The sequence below is a fragment of the Cetorhinus maximus genome, chromosome 9 (genome assembly GCF_964194155.1).
Source record: "Cetorhinus maximus chromosome 9, sCetMax3.hap1.1, whole genome shotgun sequence".
NCBI lineage: Eukaryota > Metazoa > Chordata > Chondrichthyes > Lamniformes > Cetorhinidae > Cetorhinus > Cetorhinus maximus.
In genome coordinates, this window is record NC_135887.1 from 62,046,883 (window position 1) to 62,066,700 (window position 19,818).

The window sequence follows — 19,818 nt, forward strand, 5'->3', positions numbered from 1 at the left end:
TGAACGCTCACAGTGTTGAGTTCCGTACGGGTCAGTAACTCTGCTACTGCTGGTCCGCCCGTGTCCTCCAGGTAGAATACTCCACGCAGACTTGCCTTAGCGGCATTTCCATGTCGATGTATCAATGTAACAAATGGCAACCCACTGTACACGGTTAGTTTGTCTCCCGTAGATTGTAACATTGATTTCCAATATTGCAGGTACATATCCCTCAGGATTCAGACTGGTAAGATATTCGCACGCGGCCCCGTGTTGACTTTGGCTGCCAGCGTGTTTGCTGCTTTGCTTTGGGTATATGATGTTGATATTAACACAGCCTCGAGCCCTTTGACCTCATCCGCATTGTGTCACATGACAATGTGGAAGGCCTATTTACTTTCCAGTTGAACAACATTCCGCTCTGCATCTTCACCCTGCTCTGACTCGCCACTAATCTCATGTATGTGCTTGTGTTTATGTGGGTCTCTCTTGTTGCGGCCAGTATGATGCACTTACTTTTGTTTAGTTGTATCTTACTGTGACCTCAGGTGGCCCCTTTGGAAGCAGATTTCCTGCAGAGGCCAGTCCAATGTCTTCTTACAGAACATAGCTTACCAAGATCCTGGAACACAGGGCAGCTTCACGCTGGGTGCAGACCACACTTCCCACATTCAGCTCTAAGATGTCGTCTAAAACTCACCTGTACACAAAGCTAATCCTCCAGCATGTTCCACAGCTGGGCAGGATCCTCTGACCCTCCTCTGACTCAATGCAATCCTCGTTTCCAATGACTACCTTTCTGTTCACCACTTGTTTGTCTGGTTCTGTGACGGATGAATCTAAAATGCTGCTGCTCGCTTTTCTTTTTCTCTCCCTCTTGAGGGTGGGTGAGTATTGGGAATGGGTGAGTATTGGGAATGGGTGAGTATTGGGGGTGGGTGAGTATTGGGGGTGGGTGAGTATTGGGAGTGGGTGAGTATTGGGAGTGGGTGAGTATTGGGAGTGGGTGAGTATTGGGCGTGGGTGAGTATTGGGGGTGGGTGAGTATTGGGGGGTGGGTGAGTATTGGGGGGTGGGTGAGTATTGGGGGGTGGGTGAGTATTGGGGGGTGGGTGAGTATTGGGGGTGGGTGAGTATTGGGGGTGGGTGAGTATTGGGAGTGGGTGAGTATTGGGAGTGGGTGAGTATTGGGAGTGGGTGAGTATTGGGAGTGGGTGAGTATTGGGGGTGGGTGAGTATTGGGAGTGGGTGAGTATTGGGAGTGGGTGAGTATTGAGGGTAGGTGAGTGGTGAGTATTGAAGGTGGGTGAGTGGTGAATATTGAGGGTGGATGAATATTGAGGGTGGGTGAATATTGGGGGTGGGTGAGTATTGGGGGTGGGTGAGTATTGGGGGTGGGTGAGTATTGGGGGTGGGTGAGTGTTGGGGGTGGGTGAGTATTGGGGGTGGGTGAGTATTGAGGGGTGGGTGAGTATTGGGGGGTGGGTGAGTATTGGGGGGTGAGTGAGTATTGGGGGTGGGTGAGTATTGGGGGTGGGTGAGTATTGGGAGTGGGTGAGTATTGGGAGTGGGTGAGTATTGGGAGTGGGTGAGTATTGGGAGTGGGTGAGTATTGGGGGTGGGTGAGTATTGGGAGTGGGTGAGTATTGGGAGTGGGTGAGTATTGGGAGTGGGTGAGTATTGGGTGTGGGTGAGTATTGGGAGTGGGTGAGTATTGAGGGAAGGTGAGTGGTGAGTATTGAGGGTGGGTGAGTGGTGAGTATTGAGGGTGGGTGAGTGGTGAGTATTGAGGGTGGATGAATATTGAAGGTGGGTGAATATTGGGTGTGGGTGAGTATTGGGGGTGGGTGAGTATTGGGGGTGGGTGAGTAACGAGGGTGGGTGAGTATTGAGGGTGGGTGAGTAACGAGGGTGGGTGAGTAACGAGGGTGGGTGAGTAACGAGGGTGGGGGAGTAACGAGGGTGGGGGAGTAATGAGGGTGGGGGAGTAATGAGGGTGGGGGAGTATTGAGGGTGGGTGAGTAACGAGGGTGGATGAGTAACGAGGGTGGGTGAGTAACGAGGGTGGGGGAGTAACGAGGGTGAGGGAGTATTGAGGGTGGGTGAGTATTGAGGGTGGGTGAGTAACGAGGGTGGGGGAGTAACGAGGGTGGGGGAGTAACGAGGGTGGGGGAGTAACGAGGGTGAGGGAGTATTGAGGGTGGGTGAGTATTGAGGGTGGGTGAGTAACGAGGGTGGGGGAGTAACGAGGGTGGGTGAGTAGAGGGTGGGTGAGTAACGAGGGTGGGTGAGTAACGAGGGTGGGTGAGTAATGAGGGTGGGTGAGTAACGAGGGTGGGTGAGTAACGAGGGTGGGTGAGTATCGAGGGTGGGTGAGTAACGAGGGTGGGTGAATAACGAGGGTGGGGGAGTAATGAGGGTGGGGGAGTATTGAGGGTGGGTGAGTAACGAGGGTGGGTGAGTAACGAGGGTGGGTGAGTATTGAGGGTGGGTGAGTAACGAGGGTGGGTGAGTAACGAGGGTGGGTGAGTATTGAGGGTGGGTGAGTAACGAGGGTGGGGGAGTAATGAGGGTGGGTGAGTAACGAGGGTGGGTGAGTATTGAGGGTGGGTGAGTATTGAGGGTGAGTAGCAGCACCAGTCCAGTCGGTGTGTTTGAGCACTGTTATCTTTGAGGTGACGTGTGTACATGGGAAATGAACAATAGAAAATGCTGGGAAATCTCTGGATGTCATGCACTACAGACGTGGAGGGAGAGAGTCCTTTCATTTCAGGTCAATGGCCTTTTATCAAAACTGGAATCATTTTATGGTTTTAACAGGTTTTAAGTAAGAACAGAGGTGAGGAATTGGAGGGAACAGGAAAAGAGAAGGCATTACTGTGTAACACCCGGTGAGAGGGTAATGTGACAAGTAAAGGTGGGTGAAGAGGATATGGAAAGGGGAATAGCAGAATCAACGCCAACAGCTGCCATCGAATAGGAAAAGGCAAGAAAATGTTGCATTCAACATTGAAGATGTGACCTACCTGGGGAGCGGTAAAGCTGGTGGTTGCTGAAGGCGGTGCTTTATTGTAATGAACCGCAGTGCCGATGGGAACGCTAGTCGCTGCGGAGGATTCCAACCCGTGCAGTTGTTCGAGCTCCATGTGCCGGTACAGCTGCTGCAGCTGGGGGGGTTGAACACTCTGTAACTCAGTGAAGTGATGGTCGCCAAATGACTCAAAGTCACCATGGATGTGGTTGCTGGTGTAATCCCAGTAATGGTCGGCTGGTGGGAGCAAGGAAAGGAGAGGGAATCGGATTAAATATTGAGAAAGCAAGTGGGGAGAGCTGTCAGAGGGAGAGATAGACAGAGAAAGGGAAAGAGAGACTTAGACTTGGAGATCAGGAAGAGAGAGGGAATGATGGTATGGTTAGAGAGAGACGAGAGGGGCAGAGAGGGACAGACAGAAAAAATATAGGAGGAAAGAGTCAGCGAATAACAGAAAGAGAGAGAGAAACAGAGAGAGGTCAATTTAGAGCCTAGCGTCCCCTACATCCTGCCCCACCACCCCAGCCTCACCGCCTCGCCCTGCCTCACCGCCCAACCTCACCGCCTCGCCCTGCCTCACCGCCCAACCTCACCGCCTCGCCCTGCCTCACCGCCCAACCTCACCGCCTCGCCCTGCCTCACCGCCCAACCTCACCGCCTCACCTTGCCTCACCGCCCAACCTCACCGCCTCACCCTGCCTTACCGCCCAAACTCACCGACCCGCACCGCCCTGCCTCACCGGCTCGCCCTGCCTCACCGCCCCGCCCTGCCTCACCGCCTCGCCCTGCCTCACCGCCCAACCTCACCGCCTCGCCCTGCCTCACCGCCCAACCTCACCGCCTCGCCCTGCCTCACCGCCCAACCTCACCGTCTCACATTGCCTCACCGCCCAACCTCACCGCCCAACCTCACCGACCCGCACCGCCCTGCCTCACCGCCCCGCCCTGCCTCACCGCCCCGCCCTGCCTCACCGCCTCGCCCTGCCCCACCACCCCAGCCTCACCACCTCGCCCTGCCTCACCGCCCCGCCCTGCCTCACCGCCCCGCCCTGCCTCACCGCCCCGCCCTGCCTCACCGCCTCGCCCTGCCCCACCACCCCAGCCTCACCACCTCGCCCTGCCCCACCGCCCCAGCCTCACCGCCTCGCCATGCCTCACCGCCCAACGTCACTGCCTTGCCCTGCCTCACCGCCCTGCACCGCCCTGCCCCACCGCCCCGCCCCAAACTCACCGCCCCGCCTCGCCCTGCCTCACCTTGCCTCACCGCGCCGCCTCGCCCTGCCTCACCGCCTCGCCCTGTCTCACCGCCCCGCCCTGCCTCACCATCCTGCCTCACCGCCCCGCCCCACCCTGCCTCATCGCCCCACCCTGCCTCACCGCCTCGCCCTACCTCACCGCCTCGCCCTGCCTCACCGCCTCGCCCTGCCTCAGCACCCCGCCCCAGCCTCACCGGCCTCGCCCCGCCCTGCCCCGGCCTGCATCACCGCCCCGCCCTGCCTCACCGCATCGCCCTGCCTCACCGCATCGCCCTGCCTCACCCTGCCTCACCGCCCCGGCCTGCCTCACCGCCTCGCCCTGCCTCACCGCCCTGCCCTGCCTCACCGCCTCGTCCTGCCTCACCGCCACACCCTGCCTCACCTCACCATACCTCACCGCCTCGCCCTGCCTCATCGCCTCGCCCTGCCTCACCGCCTCGCCCTGCCTCACCGCCCCGCCCTGCCTCACCACCTCGCCCCGCCTCACCGCCCCGCCCTGTCTCACCGCCCCGTCCCACCCCGCCTCACAGCCCCGCCCCGCCGCCCCGCCTCACCGCCTCGCCCCACCTCACCGCCCCACCCCACCCCGCCTCACCGCCCCGCCCCGCCTCACCGCCCCGCCTCACCGCCCCGCCCTGCCTCACCGCCCCGCCCCGCCTCACCGCCCCGCCCCGCCTCACCGTCCCGCCCTGCCTCACCGCCCCGCCCTGTCTCACCGCCCCGCCTCGCCTCGCCTCACACTGCCTCGGCCTGCCTCACCGCCTCGTCCTGCCTCACCGCCCCAGCCCTGCCTCACCACCCCGCCTCGCCCTGCCCTGCCGCACCGCCTCGCCCCGCCTCACCCTGCCCCGCCCTGCCTCACCGCCCCGCCCTGCCTCACCGCCCCGCCTCGCCCTGCCTCACCGCCCCGCCCTGCCTCACTGCCTTGCCCCGCCTCACCGCCCCGCCCTGCCTCACCGCCCCGCCCTGCCTCACCGCCCCGCCTCGCCTCGCCTCACACTGCCTCGGCCTGCCTCACCGCCTCGTCCTGCCTCACCGCCCCAGCCCTGCCTCACCGCCCCGCCTCGCCCTGCCTCACCGCCCCGCCTCGCCCTGCCTCACCGCCTCGCCCCGCCTCACCCTGCCCTGCCCTGCCTCACCGCCCTGCCTCACCGCCCCGCCCTGCCTCACCGCCCCGCCTCGCCCTGCCTCACCGCCCCGCCCTGCCTCACTGCCTTGCCCCGCCTCACCGCCCCGCCCTGCCTCACCGCCCCGCCCTGCCTCACCGCCCCGCCTCGCCTCGCCTCACACTGCCTCGGCCTGCCTCACCGCCTCGTCCTGCCTCACCGCCCCAGCCCTGCCTCACCGCCCCGCCTCGCCCTGCCTCACCGCCCCGCCTCGCCCTGCCTCACCGCCTCGCCCCGCCTCACCCTGCCCTGCCCTGCCTCACCGCCCTGCCTCACCGCCCCGCCCTGCCTCACCGCCCCGCCTCGCCCTGCCTCACCGCCCTGCCTCACCGCCCTGCCTCACCGCCCCGCCCTGCCTCACCGCCCCGCCCCGCCTCACCGCCCCGCCCCGCCTCACCGCCCCGCCTCACCGCCCCACCCTGCCTCACCGCCCTGCCCTGCCTCACCGCCCCGCCCCGCCTCACCGCCCCGCCCCGCCTCACCGCCCCGCCCTGCCTCACTGCCTCGCCCTGCCTCACCGCCCCACCTCGCCTCACCACCCCGCCTCGCCTCACCGCCCCGCCCCTCCCTGCCTCATCGCCTCGCCCTGCCTCACCGCCCCGCCTCACCCCGGCTTGATGCCCCGCCTTATCCTGTATTGTTGTCTTGCCAATATTCTTTTCCTGTCTTGTCATAGAAATAAAAAAAGATTTATAGCACAGAAGGGAGTCCATTGGGCTCATTATGTCTGTCCTGGTCAGAAAAGTGTGCTGCAGCTTAATCCCACATTCCAGCTCTTTGACTGAAGCTCTGTAATTTAAGGCTTACATATCTAGGAACTTTATACATGTTCTCAGGGTTTCTACCTCTACCAGACTTTCAGACAGAATTCCAGATCCCCACCACCCCCTGGTTAAAAAAATTGCTCCACAATCCCCTCCAATCTTTCTACCAATTACTTTAAATCTCTGCCCCTGGTTTTTGACCTTTCTGCCAACACAATAAGGTTCTTCCAAACCATTCTATCTAGACCCTCATCATTTTATGCAACCGGATTAGATTTCCCAACAGCCTCCTCTTTTACAAAGAAAACAACCCCTATGTAATCTGTCTCGTATCATCAGATCCTCTCTAGAATGGGCTGATCATGAACTGTACGCTGCTGCCTTAACCAGCTGATCCTGTGAACAGTCGCTCGTTCCATGGTGCCTTTGTTCCTCTACACCTCTCCGTATTCCACCATTTACTCTATATTCCTTTGCCCTCACCAAATGCATGACCTCAGACTTTCTGGTGACATTTCATTTGCTACTTTTCTGCTCACCTGACCAATCCTGCAGGCTACACCATTCTTCCTCACTATAAACCACATGGCCAATTTTTGAAGCGTCTGAAGGCTTTTTCATTATGGTCCCGCCATGTAAGTCTAAATCATTCATAAATCACCAAAAATGAGGGACCCACTAATGATCCCTGTGGAACCCCACAGGAAACAGCCTTCCAGTCACAAAAATACCCATTGATCATTACCCTGTCACTTGTGGTTCCAAAGTGTCACTTTCCCCATGACAGCAATACACAGGACGGGACAGCAATACACAGGACAGGACAGCAATACAGGATGGGCCAGCAATAAAGGGCAGGACAGCAATACAGAACGGGACAGCAGTACACAGGACGGGCCAGCAATAAAGGGCAGGACAGCAATACAGAACGGGACAGCAATACACAGGACGGGCCAGCAATAAAGGGCAGGACAGCAATACAGAACGGGACAGCAATACACAGGACGGGACAGCAATATAGGGCAGGGCAGCAATACAGAACGGGACAGCAATACACAGGACGGGACAGCAATACAGGGCGGGACAGCAATACAAGGGGTGCAATCAAACCAGAAATAGAAGGTAGAAAATTAGTGAGTATGGAAGACTGAGGGAACAAAAGCTAGAAAGTAGGTATCAAAGGAATTGTTCAGTATTTAATGACATATATTTCAATTTAAGGAATCTAGTGAATAAGGCAGATATGGGTACATATAGACACTTGAATGTATGATATCAAGTCAGAGGGTGGTGGGAATCTGGAACTCACTGACTGAAAGGCAGAAACCCTCATAACATTTAAGAAATATTTGGATGTGCACTTGCGATATCATGGCATACAGGGCTATGGGCCTAGTGCTGGGAAATGGGATTAGAATAGTTAGGTACTTGTTTGCCCAGCCCGTACACTATGGGCTGGAAGGCCTTCTTCTGTGCTGTGGACCGCTTTAACTCTATGACTCGATAATGTCACAGGACAGGACAACGACAAAGTCCTGCATTGCTGTCCTGCATTGCAGGTGAACAATGCAGCACAGGAGAACAATACAACGTTGGACTCCAAAACCGGGCAGGACAGCAACGCAGGGCAGGACAGCAATACAGGAGGGGATAGCAGCGCAGGACAGAACAGCGATGCAGGGCAAGAGAATGATACAGGACAGGACAATGACAAAGTCCTGCATTGCTGTCCTGCCCTGCATTGCTGACTTGCCCTGTATTGGTGTCCTGCACTGTGTTGGTGTCAGGTCCTGCATCGCAGGTCAGGACAGCAACGCAGGGCAGGACAGCAATGCAGGGCAGGACAGCAATACAGGGCAGGACAGCAATACAGTACAGGGCAATAATACAGGACAGCAAAACAACACACGGTAGGACAAGAATACAGGGCAGGATAGCAATGCAGGATGGGGCAGCAAAGCAGGACAAAACAGCAATGCAGGGTAGGTGGACAATGCAAGGCTGGAGAATGATACAGGGCAGGGCAACGACAAAGTCCTGCATTGCTGTCCTCTCCTGCATTGCTTTCCTGCCCTGTATTCTTGTCCTGCCCTGCATTGGTGTCCTGCCCTGTATTGATGTCCTGCCCTGCATTGGTGTCCTGCCCTGCATTGGTGTCCTGCCCTGCATTGTGGTCCCGCCCTGTATTGCCGTCCCGCTCTGTATTGTTGTCCCACCCTGTATTGTTGTCCCGCCCTGTATTGCAGTCCTGCCCCGTATTTCTCTCCTGTCCTGTATTATTGTTCTGCCCTGTATAGCTGTCCTGTATTTCTGTCCTGCCCTGTATTGTTGTCCTGTGTTGCTGTACTGCCCTGTGTTGCTGTCCTGCCTTGTACTGTTGTCCTGTGTTGCTGTCCTGCCCTGTATTGCTGTCCTGTCCTGTATTTCTGTCCTGCTCTGTATCGCTGTCCTGCTCTGTATCGCTGTCCCCTCCTGCATTGCTGTCCTCTCCTGCATTGCTGTCCTCTCCTGCATTGCTGTCCTCTCCTGCATATGTGTCCTGCCCTGCATTGCACTCCTGTCCTGCATTGCAGTCCTGTCCTGCATTGCGGTCCTCTCCTGCATTGCGATCCTGCCCTGCGTTGTGATCCTGCCCTGCGTTGTGATCCTGCCCTGCGTTGCGATCCTGCCCTGCGTTGCTGTCTTGCCCTGTATTGGTGTCCTGCCCTGTGTTGGTGTCCTCTCTTGCGTTGCTGTCCTCTCCTGCATTGCTGTCCTCTCTTGCATTGCTCTGCTCTCCTGCATTGCTGTCCTGCCCTGTATTGCTGTCTGGTCCTGCATTGCAGGGCGTGACAGCTACACAGGACAAGACAGGACAACAACCCAGGACCAGACAGTATCGCAGAGCAGGACAGCAATGCAGAGCATGTCAGGAATACAGGGCAGGACAGCAATGCAGGACGGGGCAGCAACGCAGGACAGAACAGCAATGCAGGGTAGATGGACAATGCTAGGTTGGAGAACGATACAGGGCAGGGCAACGACAAAGTCCTGCATTGCTGTCCTCTCCTGCATTGCTTTCCTGCCCTGTATTGCTGCACTGCCCTGCATTGGTGTCCTGCCCTGCATTGGTGTCCTGCCCTACATTATGGTCCTGCACTGCATTAGTGTCCTGTCCTTTGCCTTTGTCCTGCCCTATATTGCTGACCTGTCCTGCATTGCTGTCCTGCCCTGTGTTGCTGTCCTGCCCTGCCATATGGTCCTGCACTGCATTGCTGTCCTGTCCTTTGCATTGCTCTCCTGCACTATACTGTTGTCCTGCCCTGTATTCTTGTCCTGCTCTGCATTGGTGTCCTGCCCTGTATTGTTGTCCTGCCCTGTATTGTGGTTCCGCATTGTATTGCCGTCCCGCTCTGTATTGTTGTCCCACCCTGTATTGCTGACCTGCCCTGTATTGCAGTCCTGCCCTGTATTTCTCTCCTGTCCTGTATTTCTGTCCTGCCCTGTATTGTTGTTCTGTGTTGCGGTCCTGCCCTGTATTTCTGTCCTGCTCTGTATCGCTGTCCTCTCCTGCATTGCTGTCCTCTCCTGCATATGTGTCCTGCCCTGCATTGCACTCCTGTCCTGCATTGCAGTCCTGTCCTGCATAGCGGTCCTGTCCTGCATTGCAATCCTGCCCTGAGTTGCAATCCTGCCCTGCCCTGCGATCCTGCCCTGCGTTGCTGTCTTCCCCTGTATTGGTATCCTGCCTTGTGTTGGTGTCCTCTCTTGCGTTGCTGTCCTCTCCTGCATTGCTGTCCTCTCTTGCATTGCTCTGCTCTCCTGCATTGCTGTCCTGCCCTGTATTGCTGTCTGGTCCTGCATTGCAGGGCGTGACAGCTACCCAGGACAAGACAGGACAACAAACCGGGACCGGACGGTATCGCAGAGCAGGACAGCAATGCAGGGCAGGTCAGGAATACAGGGCAGGACAGCAATGCAGGACGGGGCAGCAACGCAGGACAGAACAGCCATGCAGCGTAGGTGGACAATGCTAGGCTGGAGAACGATACAGGGCAGGGCTTTCCTGCCCTGTATTGTTGTCCTGCCGTGTGTTCTTTTCCTGCCCTTTATTATTGTCCTGCCCTGCATTGCGATCAAGGCCTGCATTGCTGTCCCATTCTGCGTTGCTGTCCCGCCCTGTATTACTATCTAATCCTGCATTGCAGAACAGGGCAGCTACGCAGGACTGCACAGTAACGTAGGGCAGGACAGCAACGCAGGGCAGGACAGCAACGCAGAGCAGGACAGCAACGCAGGGCAGGACAGCAACGCAGGGCAGGATCGCAATGCAGGGCAGGACAACAACGCAGGGCAGGATCGCAATGCAGGGCAGGACAGCAACGCAGGGCAGGACAATAATACTGGACAGGAAAACAACACAGAGCAGGACAACAGTACAGGACGGGACAGCAACGCAGGACAGAACAGCAATTCAGGGCAGGAGAATGAGACAAGGCTGGAGAACGACATAGGGCAGGACAACGACACAGGGCAGGACAATGATACAGGGCAGGACAACGATACAGGGCAGGGCAATGGTAAAGTCCTGCATTGCTGTCCTCTCCTGCATTGCTTTCCTGCCCTGTATTGCTGCACTCCCCTGCATTGCAGTCCTGCCCTGCATTGCTGTCCTGTCCTTTGTCATTGTCCTGCCCTGCGTTGCTGTCCTGTCCTGTATTGTTGACCTGCTCTGTATTATTGTCCTGCCCTGCATTGCTGTCCAGCCCTGTGTTGCTGTCCTGCCCTGTGTTGCTGTCCTGCCCTGTGTTGCTGTCCTGCCCTGTATCGGTGTCCTGCCCTGTGTTGCTGTCCAGCCCTGTGTTGCTGTCCTGCCCTGTATTGTTGTCCTGCCCTGTGTTGCTGTCCTGCCCTGTATTGTTGTCCTGCCGTGTGTTGTTTTCCTGCCCTTTATTATTGCCCTGCCCTGCATTGCGATCAAGGCCTGCATTGCTGTCCCATTCTGCGTTGCTGTCCCGCCCTGCATTGCTGTCTGGTCCTGCATTGCAGAACTGAGCAGCTACGCAGGACTGCACAGTAACGTAGGGCAGGACAGCAATGCAGGGCAGGATCGCAATGCAGGGCAGGACAGCAACGCAGGGCAGGACAATAATACTGGACAGGAAAACAACACAGAGCAGGACAACAATACAGGATGGGACAGCAACGCAGGACAGGACAGCAATTCAGGGCAGGAGAATGATACAAGGCTGGAGAACGACATAGGGCAGGACAACGATACAGGGCAGGACAATGATACAGGGCAGGGCAATGACAAAGTCCTGCAGTGCTGTCCTAACCTGTATTGCTGTCCTTTCCTGCATTGCTGTCCTGCCCTGCATTGCTATCCTGTCCTGTATTGCCAACCTGCCCTGCATTGCGATCCTGTCCTGCATTGCTGTCTTGCCCTGTATTGGTGTCCTGCACTGTGTTGGTGTCCTCTCTTGCATTGCTGTCCTCTCCTGCATTGCTGTCCTCTCTTGCATTGCTGTCCTCTCCTGCATTGCTGCCCTGCCCTGTATTGCTGTCTAGTCCTGCTTTGCAGGGCGTGACAGCTACGTAGGACAGGACAATAGCCCAGGACCGGACAGCAACGCAGGGCAGGACAGCAGTGCTGGTTAGGACAGGAATACAGGGCAGGACAGCAATGCTGGGCAGGAGAACAATACATTGCAGGACAGCAATACAGTACAGGGCAATAATACAGGACAGCAAAACAACACACGGTAGGACAACAATACAGGGCAGGATAGAAATGCAGGATGGGGCAGCAAAGCAGGACAAAACAGCAATGCAGGGTAGGTGGACAATGCAAGGCTGGAGAACGATACAGGGCAGGGCAACGACAAAGTCCTGCATTGCTGTCCTCTCCTGCATTGCTTTCCTGCCCTGTGTTGCTGTCCTGCCCTGCATTGCGGTCCTGCCCTGCCATATGGTCCTGCGCTGCAATGCTGTCCTGTCCTTTGTCGTAGTCCTGTCCTCTGTCATTGTCCTACCCCGCATTGGTGTCCTGCCCTGTATTGTTGTCCTGCGCAGTATTGTTGTCCTGTCCTGTATTGGTGTCCTGCCCTGTATTGCTGTCCTGCCCTGTATTGCTGTCCTGTCCTGTATTATTATTCTGCCCTGTATAGCTGTCCTGTATTTCTGTCCTGCCCTGTATAGCTGTCCTGTGTTGCTGTCCTGCCCTGTGTTGCTGTCCTGCCCTGTGTTGCTATTCTTCCCTGTATTGTTGTCCTGTGTTGCTGTCCTGCCCTGTATTTCTGTCCAGCTCTGCATTTCTGTCCTGCTCTGCATTGCTGTCCTCTCCTGCATATGTGTCCTGCCCTGCATTGCAGTCCTGCCCTGCATTGCAGTCCTGTCCTGCATTGCGATCCTGCCCTGCGTTGCGATCCTGCCCTGCGTTGCTGTCTTGCCCTGTATTGGTGTCCTGCCCTGTGCTGGTGTCCTCTCTTGCATTGCTGTCCTCTCCTGCATTGCTGTCCTCTCTTGCATTGCTGTCCTCTCCTGCATCGCTGTCCTCTCCTGCATCGCTGTCCTCTCCTGCACTGCTGTCCTGCCCTGTATTGCTGTCTGGTCCTGCATTGCAGGGCGTGACAGCTACCCAGGACAAGACAGGACAACAACCCGGGACCGGACAGTATCGCAGGGCAGGACAGCAATGCAGAGCATGTCAGGGATACAGGGCAGGACAGCAATGCAGGACGGGGCAGCAACGCAGGACAGAACAGCCATGCAGGGTAAATGGACAATGCTAGGCTGGAGAACGATACAGGGCAGGGCAATGACAAAGTCCTGCATTGCTGTCCTATCCTGCATTGCTTTCCTGCCCTGTATTGCTGCACTGCCCTGCATTGCTGTCCTGCCCTGCATTGCTGTCCTGTCCTTTGTCATTGTCCTGCCCTGCGTTGCTGTCCTGTCCTGTATTGTTGACCTGCTCTGTGTTGCTGTCCTGCCCTCTGTTGCTGTCCTGCCCTGCGTTGCTGTCCTGCCCTGCGTTGCTGTCCTGCCCTGCGTTGCTGTGCTGCCCTGCGTTGCTGACCTGCCCTGTATTGTTGTCCTGCCGTGTGTTGTTGTCCTCCCTTTATTATTGTCCTGCCCTGCATTGCGATCAAGGCCTGCATTGCTGTCCCATTCTGCGTTGCTGTCCCGCCCTGTATTGCTGTCTGGTCCTGCATTGCAGAACAGAGCAGCTACGCCGGACTGCACAGTAACGTAGGGCAGGACAGCAACGCAGGGCAGAATCGCAATGCAGGGCAGGACAGCAACGCAGGGCAGGACAATAATACTGGACAGGAAAACAACACAGAGCAGGACAACAATACAGGACGGGACAGCAACGCAGGACAGGACAGCAATTCAGGGCAGGAGAATGATAAAAGGCTGGAGAACGACATAGGGCAGGACAACGATACAGGGCAGGACAACGATACAGGGCAGGACAATGACAAAGTCCTGCAGTGCTCTCCTAACCTGTATTGCTTTCCTCTCCTGCATTGCTGTCCTCTACTGCACTGCTGTCCTGCCCTACATTGCTGTACTGCCCTGTATTGGTGTCCTGCCCTGTGTCACTGCCTTGCCCTGCGTTGTTGTCCCGTCCTGAGTAGCTGTCCTGCCCTTTATTGCTCTCGTGTCCTGAATTGCCGACCTGTCTTGCACTGCTGTCCGTTCCTGCATTGCTGACCTCCCTGGCGTTGCTGACCTCCCTGCATTGCTGTCCTTCCTTGCGTTGCTGACCTCCCTCGCGTTGCTGACCTCCCTGCATTGCTGTCCTTCCTTGCGTTGCTGACCTCCCTGCATTGCTGACCTCCCTCGTGTTGCTGACCTCCCTCGCGTTGCTGACCTCCCTGCATTGCTGTCCTTCCTCGCGTTGCTGTCCTTCCTCGCGTTGCTGACCTCCCTCGCGTTGCTGACCTCCCTCGCGTTGCTGACCTCCCTCGCGTTGCTGACCTCCCTGTGTTGCTGACCTCCCTGCGTTGTTGACCTCCCTGCGTTGTTGTCCTTCCTCGCGTTGCTGACCTCCCTCGCGTTGCTGACCTCCCTCGCGTTGCTGACCTCCCTCGCGTTGCTGACCTCCCTGCATTGCTGACCTCCCTCGTGTTGCTGACCTCCCTCGCGTTGCTGACCTCCCTCGCGTTGCTGACCTCCCTCGCGTTGTTGTCCTTCCTCGCGTTGCTGACCTCCCTGCATTGCTGTCCTTCCTCACGTTGCTGACCTCCCTGCATTGCTGACCTCCCTCGCATTGCTGACCTCCCTCACGTTGCTGACCTCCCTCGCGTTGCTGACCTCCCTCGCGTTGCTGACCTCCCTCGCGTTGCTGACCTCCCTGGCATTGCTGACCTCCCTCGCGTTGCTGACCTCCCTGCATTGCTGTCCTTCCTCGCGTTGCTGACCTCCCCCGCGTTGCTGACCTCCCTGCGTTGCTGACCTCCCTGCATTGCTGACCTCCCTGTATTGCTGTCCTTCCTCGCGTTGCTGACCTCCCTCGCGTTGCTGACCTCCCTGGCGTTGCTGACCTCCCTAGCGTTGCTGACCTCCCTCGCGTTGCTGACCTCCCTGCATTGCTGTCCTCCCTCACGTTGCTGACCTCCCTCGCGTTGCTGACCTCCCTGCATTGCTGTCCTCCTTCGCGTTGCTGACCTCCCTCGCGTTGCTGACCTCCCTGCATTGCTGTCCTTCCTCGCGTTGCTGACCTCCCTCGCGTTGCTGACCTCCCTGCATTGCTGTCCTTCCTCACGTTGCTGACCTCCCTCGCGTTGCTGACCTCCCTCGCGTTGCTGACCTCCCTCGCGCTGCTGACCTCCCTCGTGTTGCTGTCCTGCACTGTGTTGCAGTCCTGCTCTGAATTGCTGACCTCTCCTGCATTGCTGACCTCTCAAAGAAAAAAAGAAAAGTACAGCACAGGATCCAGCCCTTCAGCCTTCGAAGCCTGCGTCGATCATATTGCCTGTCAAACTAAAACATTTTGCACTTCCGGGGTCCGTATCCCTATATTCCCATCCTATCATGTATTTGTCAAGCTGCCTCTTAAACACCACTATCGTACCTGCTTCCACCACCTCCTCTGGCAGCGAATTCCAGACACTCACTATCCTCTGTGTAAAAAACTTGCCCCGCACACCTCCTCTAAAGTTTTCTCCTCTCACCTTAATCTATGTCCCCTCATAATTGACTCTTCCACCCTGGGAAAAAGTTCCTATCTACTCTGTCCATGCCACTCATAATTTTGTAAACTTCTATCAAGTCGCCCCTCAATCTCCGTCGCTCTAGTGAGAACAATCCGAGTTTCTCCAACCTCTCCTCATAGCTAATAACCTCCAGACCAGGCAGCATCCTGGTAAACCTCCTCTGCACCCTCTCCAATGCCTCCATATACTTCTGGTAATGTGGCGACCAGAATTGCACTCAATGTTCCAAGTGTGGCCTAACCAAGGTTCTATACAGCTGCAGCATGACTTCCCTGCTTTTATACTCAATACCCCTGCCAATGAATGCAAGCATGCCATATGCCTTCCTTGACCACCTTATCCACTTGTGTTGCCACTTTCAGTGACCTGTGGACCTGTACACCCAGGTCCCTCTGCCCGTCGATGCACTTAAGGGTTCTGCCATTTACTGTATAATTCCTACCTGTATTAGACCTTCCAAAATGCATTATCTCACATTTGTCCGGATTAAACTCCATTTGCCATTTCTCCGCCCAAGTCTCCAACCGATCTATATCCTCTTGTATCCTTTGACAATCCTCTTCACTATCTGCAACTCCTCCAACCTTAGTGTCGTCTGCAAACTTACTAATTAGCCCAGTTACATTTTCCTCCAAATCATTTACGTATACTACAAACAACAAAGGTCCCAGCACTGATCCCTGCGGAACACCACTAGTCACAGCTCTCCATTCAGAAAAGCACCCTTCCACTGCTACCCTCTGTCTTCTATGACCTAGCCAATTCTGTATCCATCTTGCCAGCTCTCCTCTGATCCGATTTTACCTTCTGTACCAGTCTGCCATGAGGGACCTTGTCAAAGGTCTTACTGAAATCCAAGTAGATAACATCCACTGCCCTTCCATCGTCGATCATTTTTGTCATCTCCTGCATTGCTGACCTCTCCTGCATTGCTGTCCTGCCCTGCATTGCTGTCTGGTCCTGTATTGCTGTCTGGTCCTGTGTTGCTGTCTGGTCCTGCATTGCAGGATGGGACAGCTACGCAGGACAGCACAGCAACCCCGGACTGGACAGTAACGTAGGGCAGGACAGCAACGCAGGGCAGGACCATAATACAGGACAGGAAAACAACACACGGCAGGACAACATTACAGGGCAGGACAACAATGCAGGATGGGACAGCAATGCAGGACAGAACAGGAATGCAGGGCAGGAGAATGATACAGGGCAGGAGAATGATACAAGGCTGGAGAACGATACAAAGCTGGAGAACGATACAGGGCAGGACAACGATACAGGGCAGGACAATGATACAGGGCAGGACAACGATGCAGGGCAGGACAACGATACAGGGCAGGACAACGATACAGGGCAGGACAATGATACAGGGCAGGACAACGATGCAGGGCAGGACAACGATACAGGGCAGGACAACAACACAGGACAGGGCAACGACAAGGTCCTGCATTGCTATCCTGACCTGCATTGCTGTCCTCTCCCGCATTGCTGTCCTGTCCCGCATTGCTGTCCTCTCCCGCATTGCTGTCCTCCCCTGCATTGCTGTCCTCCCCTGCATTGCTGTCCTCTCTTGCATTACTGTCCTTTCTTGCATTGCTATCATCTGCTGCACTGCTATCCTGCCCTGTATTGCTGTAACACCCTGTATTGCAGTCCTACCCTGCACTGCGGTCCTGCCCTGCATTGCAGTCCTGCCCCGCATTATGGTCCTGCCCTATATTGTTGTACTGCCCTACGTTGCTGTCCCGCCCTGCGTTGCTGTCCTGTTCTGCATTGCTGCCTTGCCCTGCACTGCGTTGCTGTCCCATTTTTTATTGTCCTGCATCGTTGTCCTGCCCTATGTTGTTGCTCTGCACTGTGTTTCTGTCTTCCGCAGTATTGTTGTCCTGCCCAGTATTGATGTACTGCCCTGAACTACTGACCTCTCCTGCACTGCTGTCCTCTCCTGCACTGCTGACCTCTTCTGCATTGCTGACCTCTCTTGCATTGCTGTCCTGCCGTGTGTTGTTTTCCTGTCCTGTGTTGCAGTCCTGACCTACATTGCTGTCCTGTCCTTTGTCATTGTCCTGCCCTGAGTTGCTGTCCTGCCGTATGTTGCTTTCCTGTCCTGAATTGCTGACCTCTCCTGCATTGCTGACCTCTCCTGCATTGCTGTCTAATGCTGCATTGCAGGACAGGACAGCTACGCAGGACCAGACAGGAACCCAGTACCGGATGGCAATACAGGGCAGGACAGCAACACAGGGCAGGTCAGCAACGCAGGGCAGGACAATAATACAGGACAGGAAAATAACACATGGCAGGGCAGCAATGCAGGAGAGAGCAGGAATGCAGGGCAGGTGAACGATGCAGTGCTGGAGAACGATATAGGGCAGGGCAACGACAAAGTCCTACATTGCTGTCCCACCCTGCATTGTTGTCCTGCCCTGTGTTGTGGTTCCGCCCATTGTTGTTGTCCTGCACTGTATTGTGGCTCTGACCTGTGTTGTGGCACTGCTCTGTGTTGTTGTTCTGTGTTGTGACTCTGCCCTGTCGCCTGTTAATGGCCTGTCCTCGATTGCTGTCCTGCCCTGTATCGCCCTTCAGCCCTGTATCGCTCTCCAGCCCTGTCCTCTTCTGTATGGTTGTCCTGTTCTGTGTTATTGTCCTGCCCTGGGTTGTGGCTCTGCCCTGGGTTGTGGCTCTGCCCTGTATTGTGGTCCTGCCCTGTGTTGCAGTTCTGCCCTTTACTGTTGTCCTGCCCTGTGCTGTGGCTCTGCCCTGGGTTGTGGCTCTGCCCTGTATTGTGGTCCTGCCCTGTGTTGTGGCTCTGCCCTGGGTTGTGGCTCTGCCCTGTATTGTGGCTCTGCCCTGTGTTGTGGCTCTGCCCTGTGTTATGGTCCTGCCCTGTGTTGTGGCTCTGCCCTGTGTTGCAGTTCTGCCCTTTACTGTTGTCCTGCCCTGTGTTGTGGCTCTGCCCTGTGTTGTGGCTCTGCCCTGTGTTGTGGCTCTGCCCTGTGTTGTGGCTCTGTCCTGTGTTGTGGCTCTGCCCTGTGTTATGGTCCTGCCCTGTGTTGTGGCTCTGCCCTGTGTTGCAGTTCTGCCCTTTACTGTTGTCCTGCCCTGTGCTGTGGCTCTGCCCTGTGTTGTGGCTCTGTCATGTGTTGTGGCTCTGTCCTGTGTTGCAGTCGTGCCCTGCGTTGTTGTCCTGCCCTGGGTTGTGGCTCTGCCCTGTGTTGTGGTCCTGCCCTGTGTTATGGTCCTGCCCTGTGTTATGGTCCTGCCCTGTGTTGTGGCTCTGCCCTGTGTTGTGGCTCTGTCCTGTGTTGTGGCTCTGTCCTGTGTTGCGGATCTGCCATTTATTGTTGTCCTGCTGCCCTGTTTTGTGGTCGTGTCCTGTGTGGTTGTCCTGCCCTGTGTTGTGGTCGTGCCCTGTGTGGTTATCCTGCCCTGTGTTGTGGCTCTGCCCTGTGTTGTGACTCTGCGCTGTCGTCTGCTATTTTCCTGTCATCTGGTAATGGCATGTCCTTGATTGCTGTCCTGCCCTGTATCGCTTTCCTGCCCTGTCATCTTCTGAATGGTTGTCCTGTCCTATGTTGTTGTCCTGCCCTGTGTTGTGGCTCAGTCCTGTGTTGTGGATCTGCCCTGTGTTGTGGCTTCGTCCTGCCCCATGCTGTGGCTCTGCCCTGTGTTGTTGTCCTGCCCTGTGTTGTGACTCTGCCCTGTCGGCTGCTATTTTCCTGTCGTCTGGTAATGGCATGTCCTTGATTGCTGTCCTGCTCTGTATCGCACTCCGGCCCTGTATCGCTCTCCTGCTCTGTATCGCACTCCGGCCCTGTATCGCTCTCCGGCCCTGTATCGCACTCCGGCCCTGTATCGCACTCCGGCCCTGGCTTCTTCGGTATGGTTGTCATGTCCAGTATTGTTGTCCTGCCCTCTGTTGATGCCCTGTCCTGTGTCGTGGCTCTGCGCTGTCCTGTGTTGTGGCTCTGCTCTGCCCTGTGTCGTGGCTCTGTCCTGTGGCGTGGCTCTGCCCTGTGTCGTGGCTCTGCCTTGTGTCGTGGCTCTGCGCTGCCCAGTGTCGTGGCTCTGTCCTGTGTCATGGCTCTGCGCTGCGCAGTGTCGTGGCTCTGTCCTGTGTCGTGGCTCTGCGCTGCCCTGTGTCGTGGCTCTGCCCTGTGTCGTGGCTCTGCCATGTGTCGTGGCTCTGCACTGCCCTGTGTCGTGGCTCTGAGCTGTGTCGTGGCTCTGCGCTGCCCTGTGTCGTGGCTCTGTCCTGTGTCGTCGCTCTGGCCTGCCCTGTGTCGTGGCTCTGTCCTGTGTCGTGGCCCTGCCCTGCCCTGCCCTGTGTCGTGGCTCTGCCCTGCCCTGTGTCGTGGCTCTGCCCTGCCCTGTGTCGTGGCTCTGCACTGTGTAGTGGCTCTGCCCTGTCCTGTGTCGTGG

The 19,818-nt window shown here is 56.7% G+C and overlaps 1 protein-coding gene across 1 annotated transcript in view; it reads right to left on the bottom strand.

The window, feature by feature from the left end:
• spi1b (Spi-1 proto-oncogene b) overlaps nucleotides 1-19,818 on the bottom strand; it is a 168,045-nt gene that overhangs the window by 60,333 nt on the left and 87,894 nt on the right. The window contains exon 3 of the mRNA XM_078548810.1: nucleotides 3,006-3,247. Coding sequence (XP_078404936.1) covers nucleotides 3,006-3,247 — 242 coding nt within the window. The remainder of the gene's footprint in view (nucleotides 1-3,005; nucleotides 3,248-19,818) is intronic.